Genomic DNA, 19,960 nt, shown 5'->3' on the forward strand with positions numbered 1-19,960 from the left:
AGGAGGGCAAGCTATTATCAAAGCAGAAAACAACAAAGCAGTTTTCGTTGAGTGTATAGATCATTCAGTTAATTTATGTGGCCAACACTCATTTGCACAAAATGCATCATGTGCAACATTTTTTGGAACAGTAAACACAATTTTTACATTTCTTCTGCTTCTACTAACTGCTGGGAACTCCTTCTTAAACACAGCAAAGCGTGTGTTAAAGGATTCTTAACAATGCGTTGAAGTGCCCATTATGCTGCAGTAAAAGTATGGGCACAAAATTTTGATGGCATTGTGGCTGTGATTGAGGAATTATGATCAGCAAAAAAATTGAGACACCAAAGGTGGTGCACAGAACCTTATGCCTGCTGTCTGTGATTTCACATTTCTCTGCTATCTTTTCTTTTGGAAAGATGTATTAAGAGAAGTTAATTGTACTCAGATTTCATTGCAAAGTAAAGGCTTAAATGTTGATAAGTCAGTCATAAAAATAGAAGCACTTCATCTTTATATTGAAGAGAAATGGATTAAAATTGTAGAAGAAGCAATAAATCTTGTTAAAAAAATCGGAAACATATAACATTCCAATAGACAGATGAATTCGTCGTTAAAAAAGGTATGGCCGGTGAGTTGGCCATCGATGCAGGACTCACACTGAGAGCTGAACTTCAAAAGGATATGTTGGAATGGTCTTGACCGATTCAGCACTGAACTCCAAAGTCCGTTCAAGACGTAGCTTCATTGTTCGAGATTGTGCAGACAAATACTATGCTTTTGACAAACATTGAAGAGTTGAAATTAGATTTGTCAAAGTTTACTGATTTTTTGATGAGATTTCAAAACCAGAACTTCTCTTAGAGATACCAAGGTTGAGAACCGCTACAATCAAAAGAGAAATTCAACATGACCTGAGAAAGTTTAAGGAGAAGAAAGAAAACTCTCCTACAATTTCAACTATAACAGGAGGTGTTGTACTTAGTTTGGCACAGGCTGCCAGGATCAAATAGCAGCTCCAACATGGTATGACACTGGTGTTAGTGGAATTATTGATTTACTGTTCAGAAATACCAATTATTCACAAAATATTTCTCTGCTGAATGAATTATCATCAAACCAAAATTTGGTTCGAATCTACCTAGACATAGTTGTTATATTCCATCAGGCAATGCACCTGCGATTACTAACCATCAAATCTCCCTAGGCATAGTTGTTATACAGTCAAAAGTCGTTAATTCGGACACCCATAATCCGGAATGATTTATAATCCGGACCTCAAAGCTACAAACTTTCTGCGCATGCGTCGCGTTGACGCATGCGCGTAAGACCTTTACCGCTGCGAATTTGCGTGTGCGCGTGCGCAAAATACGAATGTTTACGAATGCGCGTTTAATGTATAACGGACGGGATAAGCTAAGCTAAAATTATCTAATTATCTATTTCAGTTAATGTTGCAGATTGCGTTGTTCCTTAATCTTCGAATTGGATCCGGATTATTATTTTTTGCAGACTGTTAGAGCAATTTTATAAAAGTAAGCTTGAACTTTCGATTATGTCAAATAGAATTTCCGATATATATTTACTAATATGTAAAGGATATACAAAGCGAAAGTATCTTTCGGAGTCCATTAAACAAAAAGTGGAATTGCTGCAAAAAATGGATAAAGGCATATCCTTTGTTTATCTAAACTTTAACGTTTGTTTATCTAAACTTTGTTTATCTTTAACGCCGCGGCGGCGTGCAATGAATTGGAAGTTGATCTGTCAGCACTATCCTTATCTTAAGGGCAGATGTTTTTATTTTATTTGGCTTATAATTCCTTACTCAATGTAGTATTTCATCTCGATGTACTCCGTCTTTGATATGATTTAAATCAAATGCCTCGTCATTATAATTCGCTTCCGATAGCGAAGAAAGTGACAGAGGTTATTGAAAACGAAAAAATTTCGATTGACAAATTAGTCGGTATTCTGGACACAGCAATTATAGGACTTGAACAGCGGAACTTTGTAACTGAACAAGAAATTATGTCTGTTTATAGAATTAAAGAGAATGTATTATCACATAAAAAACGAAGCAACGTAAACAACTTACATTGAAAGAAATGTTTAATAAAGTAAACAAATAAATATTAAGCTTTTTTTTTTTGTAAATTTTGATACCCTTTAGATCATAATTGTTCTTTATTTCGTAAATTACGGTTTCATATTTTTAATTTTATAATTTCTGCATGCCATTTTACCAGATTTAAACTGATGATCTATAATCCGGAAAAATCGATAATCCGGAATCGCTTAAGTCCCGACGAGTCCGGATTAACGACTTTTTGACTGTATTCCATCAGACAATGGAGCTGCGATTACTAATCATCGAATTTACCTAGGCATAGTTATTATATTCCATCAGACAATGGAGCTGCGATTACTAATTGCCAGAATTTTGCTAGACTCTAAACAGCACCCAGTTCAAGCTTGTAGCAATGCACTTGGGGATTGATATTGACAGCTTGGACAGGAAATCCATGGATGAAATTATCTCATAAAAAAAAAAACCTTCTACTAGAGGGCCTAAGACTAAAACATGAAGGGGCATCGATTTGAAAAATCTTATTCAATTATTCAACAGAAAACACCACTCGCAGAAAGTAGCAAAGAATACAAAATCTGGCAAACTATCCTTAGTAGACTGCATGATGTTGTCAGATTTCTTACCAATGAACAAGTATTACTCAGCTGCACGAATTATATTAATTTCGTTACTGAGGATAAAATTCTATCTGGTGAGCTAGGACATACGTCACGAAAAGTTACAGAAACATTCTTCCCATAAACGGTATTCTGAACTACCAAAATCCATTACACTAAAATTGAGAAAGAAGAATTTTTAGCTGCGCATATAGAATTTCAATTTTGCGCTAGTAACATTCAACATAACCAAATTATTATAACATAACCAATTATGATATTCCAATTCACACAACATAATAGTCCAATTCACAGCAAATCCATACTCAACATAAGTTCAGCATTCCTTCTGAATCAATAGCTATGTGAGAAAAGACTACGAAGAGAAGCCCTGACCTTGATAAAGTCACCAGTAAAATGGTAAAGAATGTCTCACTAAGAGAAATGTTTTTCCTGCTGATAAAAATTGCCAGCATCATTCTTAAACATGGATTACATCCGGTCACCCATGAAAACGGCATTCATCTCTCTCAAACAAGCCTCCTACTCTGCCAAAAATTTATACCCAGTCAGTGTGTTAACCTATGTTAGTTAGCAAGATCATTGAAGCAGCAATTCATGCAACTATCAAAACTCAGGGTCTTCATCACCAACAGAATCATCATTCCACAAAAGTTTGGCTTTCATCGAAACTTACCAGCTAATCATCAGCTCGTATTCGGCACAGATTTCTACACCTCGAGCTGTCTTTAGCCAGCATTTTAAAAGCGTCCCTTCTCGGCTCAGGCAAACTCGAAACGTTCGCAATAGGGTTCCCGCATGTGATCGCTAGCTCGGTGTAGTAATTTACCGATTTTCAAACACATGAGAAGTCCTAATAGTGTCAAAAGATTTAGCAGTAACAGTTCACAGGTTAGTAAAGTCTTTGATGCGGGGTACACATAATGAGTCCGAAGGGAACGCCACTTGCACTTCAGGCCGAAGTTGAAGGGTAAGTGCGCACAAAACCACAATAACAGGGCAACCTTTGGCAAGAGTGGTATAAATACCTAACCACAAGTCGAGTGTTCAAAATTGAGATTAAAATCACGACACTCTGTAAGTGTCCCTTCTCGGACCAACTTTATTTAATATATACGTGAACGACACTCCGCAGTCACCAAACACCACTCTCGTAATATACGCCGACGTGAAAGCGCTCATGGCACAAAATGCATTTTATAGTCCAGTCATAACAACATCTACAAATTTACATTCAAGAACTTGAGTATTAGCTAACAAAATGGAAAATTCAAATCAATATCGAGGAATCAGTTGCGGTAGTGTTTATCAAGAAGAAGATACTAAATAATCCCAAAATCTTCGGAGCTTATCATGCCTGGGCTAAGGAAGTCACTTGGGATAATTTTCATAAATTCTCTGACCTGGACCTCGTTCGTTACATCTGTTATCAACAAGTTTCGAGCATGTAAAGCTAAATCTTTTCCCGTAATTGCTCAAAATAGCTTACCCCCGTCTACTGATAACAAGTTACTCAGCTGGTCTTTAGGCAGTTTCAGAACCTAGTTCCCCCAGCATTCCGATGCAAGGTTTATGGCTTTTAAATTCTATCATCTGCACCATTTCGCAGACCCAGGTAATGGCGCAGCTGGGGGAGGAACGGCCCGCCGTTTGGGGGGGGGTGACATCCCACCGTGAAAAAATATAACCTACTAACACCTTTAAAAAACCATAAAAATATTATAAAAAAAGCAAAAAGGGGTATGTGGATTGATAAATCTATCAATGGAATGTGAAATGGTTATGTGAAAATTAATAAGAGAAAACCAGACGTCAAAGAAGTATTACTTGGGTAAAAATAATATGCCGAACAAATATTAATTTAGAAGTCAAACAGCAATATTCAGCGTTACATTTGCAATGGACTAGTTTTGACGGTTTTACCAGAGATTTAACTAGAACCAGAAAGTCAAATGTTTCTGTTCTAGTTAATGACCCTAATTCCAATCCATCTTTGCCTTCAGCCTTTAAGGAAATTATGTTTTAGTTTCCTTGTTTCATCAATAAATGGTGCCAGTAGCCTGACTCCTGCCCAGCCATTCTTATGTTATCTTATCTCGTTCATTTGTGGGCTCACCAGCGGCCGAGCGGTAACGTCGCTGAACACTGGTAGTTCGGTCTGAGGTTCGAATCTCGCGAACGGGCTGGCTGCATGGGTGTTTTCGTGCTTTTCCCCATGTGTAACGTGTATACGAGCCAACTTCCCTTAGAAATTCCTCCACGAAGGCATCCCTCCTCTTAGGGCAGCTGAGGGTGATGGTTTGAAACAGACACAGTTTTGATGTCCTGGTTTTCCACAGGACATCGAAGCTAGCCTTGTGAAAAATTGCAAATAGAATGCTGAATTTTGTTGTTTGATTTCTAAATTAATTATAAGTATTACCTGGATTTTTTCCTTTTTATGGAAAAAAAGCCGCTGATTTAAGTGATGAAATTCTTAAGAAACTTGAAAATGACGGGTTAGATATTCTGATGTATCGTTTCCATACTAATGCAGCTGTTATGAGCGGCATACGTTGAGGAGGGCAAGCTATTATCAAAGCAGAAAACAACAAAGCAGTTTTCGTTGAGTGTATAGATCATTCAGTTAATTTATGTGGCCAACACTCATTTGCACAAAATGCATCATGTGCAACATTTTTTGGAACAGTAAACACAATTTTTACATTTCTTCTGCTTCTACTAACTGCTGGGAACTCCTTCTTAAACACAGCAAAGCGTGTGTTAAAGGATTCTTAACAATGCGTTGAAGTGCCCATTATGCTGCAGTAAAAGTATGGGCACAAAATTTTGATGGCATTGTGGCTGTGATTGAGGAATTATGATCAGCAAAAAAATTGAGACACCAAAGGTGGTGCACAGAACCTTATGCCTGCTGTCTGTGATTTCACATTTCTCTGCTATCTTTTCTTTTGGAAAGATGTATTAAGAGAAGTTAATTGTACTCAGATTTCATTGCAAAGTAAAGGCTTAAATGTTGATAAGTCAGTCATAAAAATAGAAGCACTTCATCTTTATATTGAAGAGAAATGGATTAAAATTGTAGAAGAAGCAATAAATCTTGTTAAAAAAATCGGAAACATATAACATTCCAATAGACAGATGAATTCGTCGTTAAAAAAGGTATGGCCGGTGAGTTGGCCATCGATGCAGGACTCACACTGAGAGCTGAACTTCAAAAGGATATGTTGGAATGGTCTTGACCGATTCAGCACTGAACTCCAAAGTCCGTTCAAGACGTAGCTTCATTGTTCGAGATTGTGCAGACAAATACTATGCTTTTGACAAACATTGAAGAGTTGAAATTAGATTTGTCAAAGTTTACTGATTTTTTGATGAGATTTCAAAACCAGAACTTCTCTTAGAGATACCAAGGTTGAGAACCGCTACAATCAAAAGAGAAATTCAACATGACCTGAGAAAGTTTAAGGAGAAGAAAGAAAACTCTCCTACAATTTCAACTATAACAGGAGGTGTTGTACTTAGTTTGGCACAGGCTGCCAGGATCAAATAGCAGCTCCAACATGGTATGACACTGGTGTTAGTGGAATTATTGATTTACTGTTCAGAAATACCAATTATTCACAAAATATTTCTCTGCTGAATGAATTATCATCAAACCAAAATTTGGTTCGAATCTACCTAGACATAGTTGTTATATTCCATCAGGCAATGCACCTGCGATTACTAACCATCAAATCTCCCTAGGCATAGTTGTTATACAGTCAAAAGTCGTTAATTCGGACACCCATAATCCGGAATGATTTATAATCCGGACCTCAAAGCTACAAACTTTCTGCGCATGCGTCGCGTTGACGCATGCGCGTAAGACCTTTACCGCTGCGAATTTGCGTGTGCGCGTGCGCAAAATACGAATGTTTACGAATGCGCGTTTAATGTATAACGGACGGGATAAGCTAAGCTAAAATTATCTAATTATCTATTTCAGTTAATGTTGCAGATTGCGTTGTTCCTTAATCTTCGAATTGGATCCGGATTATTATTTTTTGCAGACTGTTAGAGCAATTTTATAAAAGTAAGCTTGAACTTTCGATTATGTCAAATAGAATTTCCGATATATATTTACTAATATGTAAAGGATATACAAAGCGAAAGTATCTTTCGGAGTCCATTAAACAAAAAGTGGAATTGCTGCAAAAAATGGATAAAGGCATATCCTTTGTTTATCTAAACTTTAACGTTTGTTTATCTAAACTTTGTTTATCTTTAACGCCGCGGCGGCGTGCAATGAATTGGAAGTTGATCTGTCAGCACTATCCTTATCTTAAGGGCAGATGTTTTTATTTTATTTGGCTTATAATTCCTTACTCAATGTAGTATTTCATCTCGATGTACTCCGTCTTTGATATGATTTAAATCAAATGCCTCGTCATTATAATTCGCTTCCGATAGCGAAGAAAGTGACAGAGGTTATTGAAAACGAAAAAATTTCGATTGACAAATTAGTCGGTATTCTGGACACAGCAATTATAGGACTTGAACAGCGGAACTTTGTAACTGAACAAGAAATTATGTCTGTTTATAGAATTAAAGAGAATGTATTATCACATAAAAAACGAAGCAACGTAAACAACTTACATTGAAAGAAATGTTTAATAAAGTAAACAAATAAATATTAAGCTTTTTTTTTTTGTAAATTTTGATACCCTTTAGATCATAATTGTTCTTTATTTCGTAAATTACGGTTTCATATTTTTAATTTTATAATTTCTGCATGCCATTTTACCAGATTTAAACTGATGATCTATAATCCGGAAAAATCGATAATCCGGAATCGCTTAAGTCCCGACGAGTCCGGATTAACGACTTTTTGACTGTATTCCATCAGACAATGGAGCTGCGATTACTAATCATCGAATTTACCTAGGCATAGTTATTATATTCCATCAGACAATGGAGCTGCGATTACTAATTGCCAGAATTTTGCTAGACTCTAAACAGCACCCAGTTCAAGCTTGTAGCAATGCACTTGGGGATTGATATTGACAGCTTGGACAGGAAATCCATGGATGAAATTATCTCATAAAAAAAAAAAACCTTCTACTAGAGGGCCTAAGACTAAAACATGAAGGGGCATCGATTTGAAAAATCTTATTCAATTATTCAACAGAAAACACCACTCGCAGAAAGTAGCAAAGAATACAAAATCTGGCAAACTATCCTTAGTAGACTGCATGATGTTGTCAGATTTCTTACCAATGAACAAGTATTACTCAGCTGCACGAATTATATTAATTTCGTTACTGAGGATAAAATTCTATCTGGTGAGCTAGGACATACGTCACGAAAAGTTACAGAAACATTCTTCCCATAAACGGTATTCTGAACTACCAAAATCCATTACACTAAAATTGAGAAAGAAGAATTTTTAGCTGCGCATATAGAATTTCAATTTTGCGCTAGTAACATTCAACATAACCAAATTATTATAACATAACCAATTATGATATTCCAATTCACACAACATAATAGTCCAATTCACAGCAAATCCATACTCAACATAAGTTCAGCATTCCTTCTGAATCAATAGCTATGTGAGAAAAGACTACGAAGAGAAGCCCTGACCTTGATAAAGTCACCAGTAAAATGGTAAAGAATGTCTCACTAAGAGAAATGTTTTTCCTGCTGATAAAAATTGCCAGCATCATTCTTAAACATGGATTACATCCGGTCACCCATGAAAACGGCATTCATCTCTCTCAAACAAGCCTCCTACTCTGCCAAAAATTTATACCCAGTCAGTGTGTTAACCTATGTTAGTTAGCAAGATCATTGAAGCAGCAATTCATGCAACTATCAAAACTCAGGGTCTTCATCACCAACAGAATCATCATTCCACAAAAGTTTGGCTTTCATCGAAACTTACCAGCTAATCATCAGCTCGTATTCGGCACAGATTTCTACACCTCGAGCTGTCTTTAGCCAGCATTTTAAAAGCGTCCCTTCTCGGCTCAGGCAAACTCGAAACGTTCGCAATAGGGTTCCCGCATGTGATCGCTAGCTCGGTGTAGTAATTTACCGATTTTCAAACACATGAGAAGTCCTAATAGTGTCAAAAGATTTAGCAGTAACAGTTCACAGGTTAGTAAAGTCTTTGATGCGGGGTACACATAATGAGTCCGAAGGGAACGCCACTTGCACTTCAGGCCGAAGTTGAAGGGTAAGTGCGCACAAAACCACAATAACAGGGCAACCTTTGGCAAGAGTGGTATAAATACCTAACCACAAGTCGAGTGTTCAAAATTGAGATTAAAATCACGACACTCTGTAAGTGTCCCTTCTCGGACCAACTTTATTTAATATATACGTGAACGACACTCCGCAGTCACCAAACACCACTCTCGTAATATACGCCGACGTGAAAGCGCTCATGGCACAAAATGCATTTTATAGTCCAGTCATAACAACATCTACAAATTTACATTCAAGAACTTGAGTATTGGCTAACAAAATGGAAAATTCAAATCAATATCGAGGAATCAGTTGCGGTAGTGTTTATCAAGAAGAAGATACTAAATAATCCCAAAATCTTCGGAGCTTATCATGCCTGGGCTAAGGAAGTCACTTGGGATAATTTTCATAAATTCTCTGACCTGGACCTCGTTCGTTACATCTGTTATCAACAAGTTTCGAGCATGTAAAGCTAAATCTTTTCCCGTAATTGCTCAAAATAGCTTACCCCCGTCTACTGATAACAAGTTACTCAGCTGGTCTTTAGGCAGTTTCAGAACCTAGTTCCCCCAGCATTCCGATGCAAGGTTTATGGCTTTTAAATTCTATCATCTGCACCATTTCGCAGACCCAGGTAATGGCGCAGCTGGGGGAGGAACGGCCCGCCGTTTGGGGGGGGTGACATCCCACCGTGAAAAAATATAACCTACTAACACCTTTAAAAAACCATAAAAATATTATAAAAAAAGCAAAAAGGGGTATGTGGATTGATAAATCTATCAATGGAATGTGAAATGGTTATGTGAAAATTAATAAGAGAAAACCAGACGTCAAAGAAGTATTACTTGGGTAAAAATAATATGCCGAACAAATATTAATTTAGAAGTCAAACAGCAATATTCAGCGTTACATTTGCAATGGACTAGTTTTGACGGTTTTACCAGAGATTTAACTAGAACCAGAAAGTCAAATGTTTCTGTTCTAGTTAATGACCCTAATTCCAATCCATCTTTGCCTTCAGCCTTTAAGGAAATTATGTTTTAGTTTCCTTGTTTCATCAATAAATGGTGCCAGTAGCCTGACTCCTGCCCAGCCATTCTTATGTTATCTTATCTCGTTCATTTGTGGGCTCACCAGCGGCCGAGCGGTAACGTCGCTGAACACTGGTAGTTCGGTCTGAGGTTCGAATCTCGCGAACGGGCTGGCTGCATGGGTGTTTTCGTGCTTTTCCCCATGTGTAACGTGTATACGAGCCAACTTCCCTTAGAAATTCCTCCACGAAGGCATCCCTCCTCTTAGGGCAGCTGAGGGTGATGGTTTGAAACAGACACAGTTTTGATGTCCTGGTTTTCCACAGGACATCGAAGCTAGCCTTGTGAAAAATTGCAAATAGAATGCTGAATTTTGTTGTTTGATTTCTAAATTAATTATAAGTATTACCTGGATTTTTTCCTTTTTATGGAAAAAAAGCCGCTGATTTAAGTGATGAAATTCTTAAGAAACTTGAAAATGACGGGTTAGATATTCTGATGTATCGTTTCCATACTAATGCAGCTGTTATGAGCGGCATACGTTGAGGAGGGCAAGCTATTATCAAAGCAGAAAACAACAAAGCAGTTTTCGTTGAGTGTATAGATCATTCAGTTAATTTATGTGGCCAACACTCATTTGCACAAAATGCATCATGTGCAACATTTTTTGGAACAGTAAACACAATTTTTACATTTCTTCTGCTTCTACTAACTGCTGGGAACTCCTTCTTAAACACAGCAAAGCGTGTGTTAAAGGATTCTTAACAATGCGTTGAAGTGCCCATTATGCTGCAGTAAAAGTATGGGCACAAAATTTTGATGGCATTGTGGCTGTGATTGAGGAATTATGATCAGCAAAAAAATTGAGACACCAAAGGTGGTGCACAGAACCTTATGCCTGCTGTCTGTGATTTCACATTTCTCTGCTATCTTTTCTTTTGGAAAGATGTATTAAGAGAAGTTAATTGTACTCAGATTTCATTGCAAAGTAAAGGCTTAAATGTTGATAAGTCAGTCATAAAAATAGAAGCACTTCATCTTTATATTGAAGAGAAATGGATTAAAATTGTAGAAGAAGCAATAAATCTTGTTAAAAAAATCGGAAACATATAACATTCCAATAGACAGATGAATTCGTCGTTAAAAAAGGTATGGCCGGTGAGTTGGCCATCGATGCAGGACTCACACTGAGAGCTGAACTTCAAAAGGATATGTTGGAATGGTCTTGACCGATTCAGCACTGAACTCCAAAGTCCGTTCAAGACGTAGCTTCATTGTTCGAGATTGTGCAGACAAATACTATGCTTTTGACAAACATTGAAGAGTTGAAATTAGATTTGTCAAAGTTTACTGATTTTTTGATGAGATTTCAAAACCAGAACTTCTCTTAGAGATACCAAGGTTGAGAACCGCTACAATCAAAAGAGAAATTCAACATGACCTGAGAAAGTTTAAGGAGAAGAAAGAAAACTCTCCTACAATTTCAACTATAACAGGAGGTGTTGTACTTAGTTTGGCACAGGCTGCCAGGATCAAATAGCAGCTCCAACATGGTATGACACTGGTGTTAGTGGAATTATTGATTTACTGTTCAGAAATACCAATTATTCACAAAATATTTCTCTGCTGAATGAATTATCATCAAACCAAAATTTGGTTCGAATCTACCTAGACATAGTTGTTATATTCCATCAGGCAATGCACCTGCGATTACTAACCATCAAATCTCCCTAGGCATAGTTGTTATACAGTCAAAAGTCGTTAATTCGGACACCCATAATCCGGAATGATTTATAATCCGGACCTCAAAGCTACAAACTTTCTGCGCATGCGTCGCGTTGACGCATGCGCGTAAGACCTTTACCGCTGCGAATTTGCGTGTGCGCGTGCGCAAAATACGAATGTTTACGAATGCGCGTTTAATGTATAACGGACGGGATAAGCTAAGCTAAAATTATCTAATTATCTATTTCAGTTAATGTTGCAGATTGCGTTGTTCCTTAATCTTCGAATTGGATCCGGATTATTATTTTTTGCAGACTGTTAGAGCAATTTTATAAAAGTAAGCTTGAACTTTCGATTATGTCAAATAGAATTTCCGATATATATTTACTAATATGTAAAGGATATACAAAGCGAAAGTATCTTTCGGAGTCCATTAAACAAAAAGTGGAATTGCTGCAAAAAATGGATAAAGGCATATCCTTTGTTTATCTAAACTTTAACGTTTGTTTATCTAAACTTTGTTTATCTTTAACGCCGCGGCGGCGTGCAATGAATTGGAAGTTGATCTGTCAGCACTATCCTTATCTTAAGGGCAGATGTTTTTATTTTATTTGGCTTATAATTCCTTACTCAATGTAGTATTTCATCTCGATGTACTCCGTCTTTGATATGATTTAAATCAAATGCCTCGTCATTATAATTCGCTTCCGATAGCGAAGAAAGTGACAGAGGTTATTGAAAACGAAAAAATTTCGATTGACAAATTAGTCGGTATTCTGGACACAGCAATTATAGGACTTGAACAGCGGAACTTTGTAACTGAACAAGAAATTATGTCTGTTTATAGAATTAAAGAGAATGTATTATCACATAAAAAACGAAGCAACGTAAACAACTTACATTGAAAGAAATGTTTAATAAAGTAAACAAATAAATATTAAGCTTTTTTTTTTTTGTAAATTTTGATACCCTTTAGATCATAATTGTTCTTTATTTCGTAAATTACGGTTTCATATTTTTAATTTTATAATTTCTGCATGCCATTTTACCAGATTTAAACTGATGATCTATAATCCGGAAAAATCGATAATCCGGAATCGCTTAAGTCCCGACGAGTCCGGATTAACGACTTTTTGACTGTATTCCATCAGACAATGGAGCTGCGATTACTAATCATCGAATTTACCTAGGCATAGTTATTATATTCCATCAGACAATGGAGCTGCGATTACTAATTGCCAGAATTTTGCTAGACTCTAAACAGCACCCAGTTCAAGCTTGTAGCAATGCACTTGGGGATTGATATTGACAGCTTGGACAGGAAATCCATGGATGAAATTATCTCATAAAAAAAAAAACCTTCTACTAGAGGGCCTAAGACTAAAACATGAAGGGGCATCGATTTGAAAAATCTTATTCAATTATTCAACAGAAAACACCGCTCGCAGAAAGTAGCAAAGAATACAAAATCTGGCAAACAATCCTTAGTAGACTGCATGATGTTGTCAGATTTCTTATCAATGAACAAGTATTACTCAGCTGCACGAATTATATTAATTTCGTTACTGAGGATAAAATTCTATCTGGTGAGCTAGGACATACGTCATGAAAAGTTACAGAAACATTCTGCCCATAAACGGTATTCTGAACTACCAAAATCCATTACACTAAAATTGAGAAAGAAGAATTTTTAGCTGCGCATATAGAATTTCAATTTTGCGCTAGTAACATTCAACATAACCAAATTATTATAACATAACCAATTATGATATTCCAATTCACACAACATAATAGTCCAATTCACAGCAAATCCATACTCAACATAAGTTCAGCATTCCTTCTGAATCAATAGCTATATGAGAAAAGACTACGAAGAGAAGCCCTGACCTTGATAAAGTCACCAGTAAAATGGTAAAGAATGTCTCACTAAGAGAAATGTTTTTCCTGCTGATAAAAATTGTCAGCATCATTCTTAAACATGGATTACTTCCGGTCACCCATGAAAACGGCATTCATCTCTCTCAAACAAGCCTCCTACTCTGCCAAAAATTTATACCCAGTCAGTGTGTTAACCTATGTTAGTTAGCAAGATCATTGAAGCAGCAATTCATGCAACTATCAAAACTCAGGGTCTTCATCACCAACAGAATCATCATTCCACAAAAGTTTGGCTTTCATCGAAACTTACCAGCTAATCATCAGCTCTGCAGGGTGGTCGAACTGATTTCTGAGAAACTACAGAAAAAAATGTTCACAATTAAACTTGACTATGATAGAACCAAAGCTCTTGATAGTCTGAGTGGACGCCCTGGGATTCCCAGATGACATTACAACCTACTTAATAGGTTTAAAATTTCTTGTTTAGAATTAAAACACATGCTTCTCCCTGCATCCTATTCCTTCTGGTTTGCCACAGTTCGACCTGGGTTCGAACCCAGGCAAACGGGCTTCTTGCATGGTTGGTTTTTGTGGATTTTGCTCTGTCTAACATGAATACTAGCATGTTTTACTGAGAAAGTTCTCCACGAAGGCATCCCTCCTCTTAAGAGAATAACCCTTGCTTCCTTTTCTATATTAAAATAAACCTAGTCTAGCTTTTTCTTATAGCGTTCAGAATGAAACTAAGTATGCCATCTGTTGGTGAAAGTTAGACCTAAAATGTATTAGCGTACCTAAAATAATTGCTTCTGTGGTAAGTCTTATATTGCAAACCACACTCTGTTACATCATTCCGCGGATTTTATATTATATTTTAAAACTTACCAAATTTCTGGGATAACATAAGAAACAGGAAGCTTTAAGAAGTAAGTTATGGATAAAAAAATGTAAAAATAAACAAATATCAACAAGGAAATATGTTATAGACTTAAATGGGAAAAAATTAAGAATTAAAAAATGAAATTAAATAGGGGGAAATTAAATGTCTCAAAACTTCAGCTATTGATAAATCGTTATAAAAACTAAATGAATCTTTAATTCTGTAAGCATAATAATAATTTTGTATTGGAAACTGAATATTATTAGGATTGTGGTGAATTCATGCAAATGGCTATCTTAGAGAAACCTCTCAGTGGTGAAGAATATGCATACATATGTATATTAGGACATATCTAATACTTATGCATCAGATATGCCCTGGAGGCAAATAGATGGGTAAAGAAGTGCAGTGGTTATATACTTGCAAAGCATGTTATTTTCAAAGTTATGTTGATGATCACAACAAAGCGGTCTGGAAGCTGTTTTGTTCCTTGTTTAAAGAAGATGCTTGGTTCAGGGGGTATCCATTCTGGAATTGCTATAATAACAATAGAGAAGATGGGGGCTAAATTTGGATAACAATAGGGATAATAATAGGGATGTGGCAATGTCTGTGACTCATTCATATAGGCTATACATTTTCTTGAGTATTGCATGTGAAGCGTTATCAAACTTTTGGGGCCTGAAAACGTTTTTTAAGCTACAAATTCAACATGAATTCTTATTCCATTGGTTGACTAGTCCTTGTGTGATTCTGAAATTCAAATAACTTAATCGCACATTGGTTAAGGCCTCATGCCATATGCGCGTGATAAGACTGAGCTCTTACTGCGCTAGGTAAGTAATAAGTGATGGTCAATAATATCCAAGCTGTTTCTTGTTGTCTCACAGCGTAACAACCCAGCAGTTTGAGGCACGTTTGAATGCTATAGTACAGCGGTTCCCAAACATTTTAACTTGTGGACCCTTTTTAAAATCAGCTTCTCTAGTCAATGAGTGCTTTATCTAAACTTTTGTCCAATGTTCATGAAATTCTATATATTTTTAAAACTTTAAAGTGTAATTAATGTCTTAATTTAAACTCAACGTGATATTATCAAAAGTTAGCCATACATAAAAGTTTTTTTTTTTCCAAATTTCAATAAATTACATTAATTTCCAATACAACATTATTTAAACAATATTTATTTGTCAAATGCCAGTTAAGCTGTCAGAAAATAAAATGCAAAGGAGTCTTTCAAAACTTTGAGATTGCAAACTGCCAATTGTTATCTTATTTTCGTCCAAGAAGTTTTCTGAAAGAGTGATGCAAACATTATTTTCATTTTTCACACACTGCAATTAACACATAAGAAAACACTTTGGCATTTTTTTCCTAGTAAAGATAGATTCATTTTGCTGAAAACTTTAGCCAGTGTACCAGTTACACCCACTCTGTTCATATAAAACTGTTGCCTTTACAGTGTTGTTGTCCATTAAAAGTGCTATTATATATGCATGCAGTTTTATCAGCTATGTTAATGCATTTCCTGGAGACAACTACCTTACTTCCATGCCATCCAGCCAGTACAGTGGTTAGCAGCATTGACTACTGTACCGATGAGCCTGGGTTCGAATCCTGGAGAAGGATAGATATTTGTGGGCATATGTATCTGTACAGCAAGAGACGCTCAAAATACAGGGCGAGCTGAAAGTTCTCTCGAAAGCTCAATGGTGGGGGAAAGGGGGTAGGAGAACCTCAGACCGCCTTTCTCAAAACTGGACATTTAATACTACGGTTTTTGCTTTTAAAAGGTAGTGGTTTTATAAAGTTTCTTATTTTTATTATTATATTTATTAATGAAAAAGTATTAGCTACAGAACTAAGACCTCACAAAGAAAAAAAAATACACAGAAAACTCATGGAAGAATGGGTAAGAAATCATAATATTATCGCTATAAACGTTCAGTGTAAAGTGACTCTAAGCCATCTTTATTTGATATGCAGTAAGTTTTGTGCAGATTTGAGAAGATTCCACGAATTCTCGAAGGACGGGAATGAACGAGATGCTTCTGTAATGTATTGCTTGGTTTGCAAAAGGAGACATGAAATTCAGTTTCAGAATTTTCGCTTTCAGAATGTGATTTGTAAATTTTATATTATGATTCTAATTTTTTTTCTTTATTTCAATCAAGTTTTATTCATTTTATTTTGTGGAGCAGCCGAGGTACTGCTGGGAAATGCACACACAAAATGCTGTAGCAGAATGTGTTATATGATAGAAGAATGTGGATAAATTGAATTGACTAAAATCAGAATGGTTGTAGATAATTATTTTTTGTATTTAAAAAATTATTATTTTAAGTAAAACATTTATTCTCAAAATTAATTAAAAAAAAATTAAATAGAAATTTATTTTCAAGTATTTTTTCAATGTTAATTCCATTTTAATCAAATTAAAAAGAGAAGGGTAATAGCTATAAATAAATATATGCAACTGTTGATTTTTCTACATGATGATGTCCATTGCTAGCCTACTAATTGTCCAGTGGATGTGATCACTGAACATTGATAATTTGAATTAACTTCATCCTAGCAAATGGATACGTGTGATGTAAATATAAGCCAGTTTCCGTATTAGACAGTCTTCCCTCAAGTGATTCATCCTTTTAGTCAAAAAGCCATAGTGTACTTTTTCGATAATTTAATATAGCCCATCAGCGGCCGAGTGGTAAAGTTGCTGAACACTGGTAGTTTGGTCCGAGGTTCGAATCCCATGAATGGGCTGCCTGCATGAGCGTTTTCGTTGTTTTCCCCATGTGTAACATGTATACGAGCCAGTTTCCCTTAGAAAGTCCTCCACGAAGACATTCCTCCTCTTAGGCAGATAGCCCTCGAAGCTTTGCCATAATCACACACACACACATATAATCTAATATAAATTTGAATCGAAGTCTCTGAGTCGCATGCTGCACCTTTTTTTTTTAAAGTCGAATTTGACTGAAATGAATTTTGTATTTAAATTCCATAACTAAGAATAATATCTGCACAAAATACTTTTTTAATCAAGACCTAAGAACTGAAACAGCTTAAACAAGTCTGTAGTAAAGAAGCCTGACACTGGATAAATTAGGTGATAACAAAAAATACAAAAGCTCTGGGAAAATAACCAAACTTGGAGCCATTTGACAGAATTTCACTAACTTGTATCTATGTTCTCTTTCAGACTTTTTCTGAAATTTTAGTCATATTTATCTATTAAATTTTAATAATTTCGATAACAGCAATTTGGAAAATTGAAGCAATATACATTACACATATTTTTCAGTTGTATTAATTTTCCATTTTTTTAATAATTTATTTTCTAATGATATTTTTATGTTTTTTTTATTTTTTTCATTAGATTTTCATCAATGATCTGATATTTGCCATTCTATACTTGATTGCTGCTATTCTGATGTTTGTGACTATTGGGGCTTGCAAAACTGGTCAGGTAGCTAGGATTTTTGCTGCGGTAAGATCATCATTTGTCCATTTGCTTCAAAAAATAAACATAGATGCTTACATATAGGTACATATATGTTAGACATACACACACACGTGTTCAAAACTAAGATACTAAACACTTTTTCAAATTTAATTGAAATTTAAAAAAAATTTAATACTTTATTTTTTAAAATATGTACTTGCACATGCAGTTTGTGCTGTGATAGTGGTAGATATAAAAGGTGGACTGTTGTTTTGCTCCTTAATGTTACCCAGTAGTTACCCAGTTAGTTTTTGTTACCCAGTAGTGTAACCTATGGGGGAATAAAAATTAATCCAGGCCGTATATAATGTAATATTATTCAGAAGCAAGAAAAATTTTCTGGTCCATGAAAACTAAAGATGCAAAGAAAGGAAACTAGATTAAATAATTATGCCCACAAGCCAGACTCTTCATATTGCAACAAAGGTGTCGTTTAAGGACCATTTACATACAGAAATCAGTAACTGCATGAAACGTAGGATGAAAAGAGGTTGTGGCTTGGCTGAAACATTCATCGGATAAAATCACCTACAGCTGTGTTAATTATGCATATTATGGGCTAACATCAAGAATAAAAGTGCTAATTTAAGAACAGCGATACTTCTAGACATGAAAAATTTAAGTTAGAATTCAAGGTTTGGAGCTTGAATATTATAGAAGGTGATATGACTGTATATGAATAAATGTAGATTATTGTAATTGGATTAATATTAATCGTTGTGCATGAAAAATAAAATATCCCCTGAAAATAAATCCTAATGCTTTTTTTAGAGAAAAAATTAATATTAAGACATGGTTTCATTTTTGGGGAAACTCAGTAGAATTAATCTATCCAAGAGCTGTGATAGCTAATGAAGATCAGCGTTTGGTCACTTTCAGCCGGATAGGTAGCTGAGATCTGCTATAACCACATAGTTCTCTCCAGTGGTATCACTAAAATTTGCGGTAACTTTTGGTGTCACAATCGTAAGCCTTAAATTAAAAGTGAAACTAGGTTAAAAAAATATATGAAATTTAATATCTCTAATAAAATTTTTATGTGCATATAAAATAGAATTGAAATTATATAAATAATTAGGAACAAACAGACTACTGTTATAATACTTCATAAACAAATTAAGTAATTTAAAACTTTCCTTTTCTAACTTTTGTAATGGCGAAACGTTTAATCACTTCATTAAAATTAATGCTTTGTGCCATTACATTTTCTATATATAATGCAGCAATATCAGAAGAGACTGTCCCATGATGGGACGTAAATAATTTTTAATAAGTTTCAGCTTTGAAAATCTTCTCTTGCATGAAACCACAGGTATGCAGATTATTAAAAATAATTTTAGACTTGGTGAAAGGATTGGAAGAATCTGCGGTGGTAATAAGGAGCGAGCCTTGCGCCCCCGAGTGTGTTCATAGTCACTGGTTTTTGTGTAGCCTCATTCATTCCCTTTTGTGTTTTCAGCTTCTCAAGACAATGTAAAATGCTTCTCGGATATCCCATGATTATGAGCTTTAAGACCAAGTTTCCACCGCTTTTGAAATCCATGTCTAAATTTGGGTGCAAATAATCTGGAACAAAAACAGTATAAATTTTCACTGATAAGTGAATAAATTATCTGTGATCGAAGAATTTTTTTTTTCAATTTGGCATTAGTTTATAAATCCAGTCTTTTGAAAGTTGTTGTAAATCTCCTTTTGTGTTTACATCTTGCCATGTCGTAACACAAAATGGCCCACCTTTGTTTAGAAATGAAATATTCCATCTTTTGATTATTAAGTCTCTTGCTGCAAGCCCTTCAATTTATATTAACATGCAACATATGGGCAATCATTTCTATGATTACACACTTACTACCTTCAAAAACGGTAATGAAATAAAGTAATAGGTATTTTGTAATACAAGTGTTAAAAGTGACATTTTATTTTGTGAGCAGAAAGTTTGGAACATGGCGTGAAACAGAATGGTCCAAACCTTCGAACAAAATAAAATCACTTCTAACACATATCTCGTAAATGAAA

The 19,960-nt window shown here is 35.5% G+C and overlaps 1 protein-coding gene across 1 annotated transcript in view; it reads left to right on the forward strand.

Moving 5' to 3' along the window:
• The window catches only part of LOC118185511 (proteolipid protein 2-like), a 140,706-nt gene that overhangs the window by 113,334 nt on the left and 7,412 nt on the right, over positions 1 to 19,960 (forward strand). Inside the window, exon 3 of the mRNA XM_035355381.2 lies at positions 17,819 to 17,929. Coding sequence (XP_035211272.2) covers positions 17,819 to 17,929 — 111 coding nt within the window. The remainder of the gene's footprint in view (positions 1 to 17,818; positions 17,930 to 19,960) is intronic.

The sequence above is a fragment of the Stegodyphus dumicola genome, chromosome 4 (assembly GCF_044657685.1).
Source record: "Stegodyphus dumicola isolate Sdum_Otavi_A_Nest chromosome 4, ASM4465768v1".
NCBI classification, from domain to species: Eukaryota; Metazoa; Arthropoda; class Arachnida; order Araneae; family Eresidae; genus Stegodyphus; species Stegodyphus dumicola.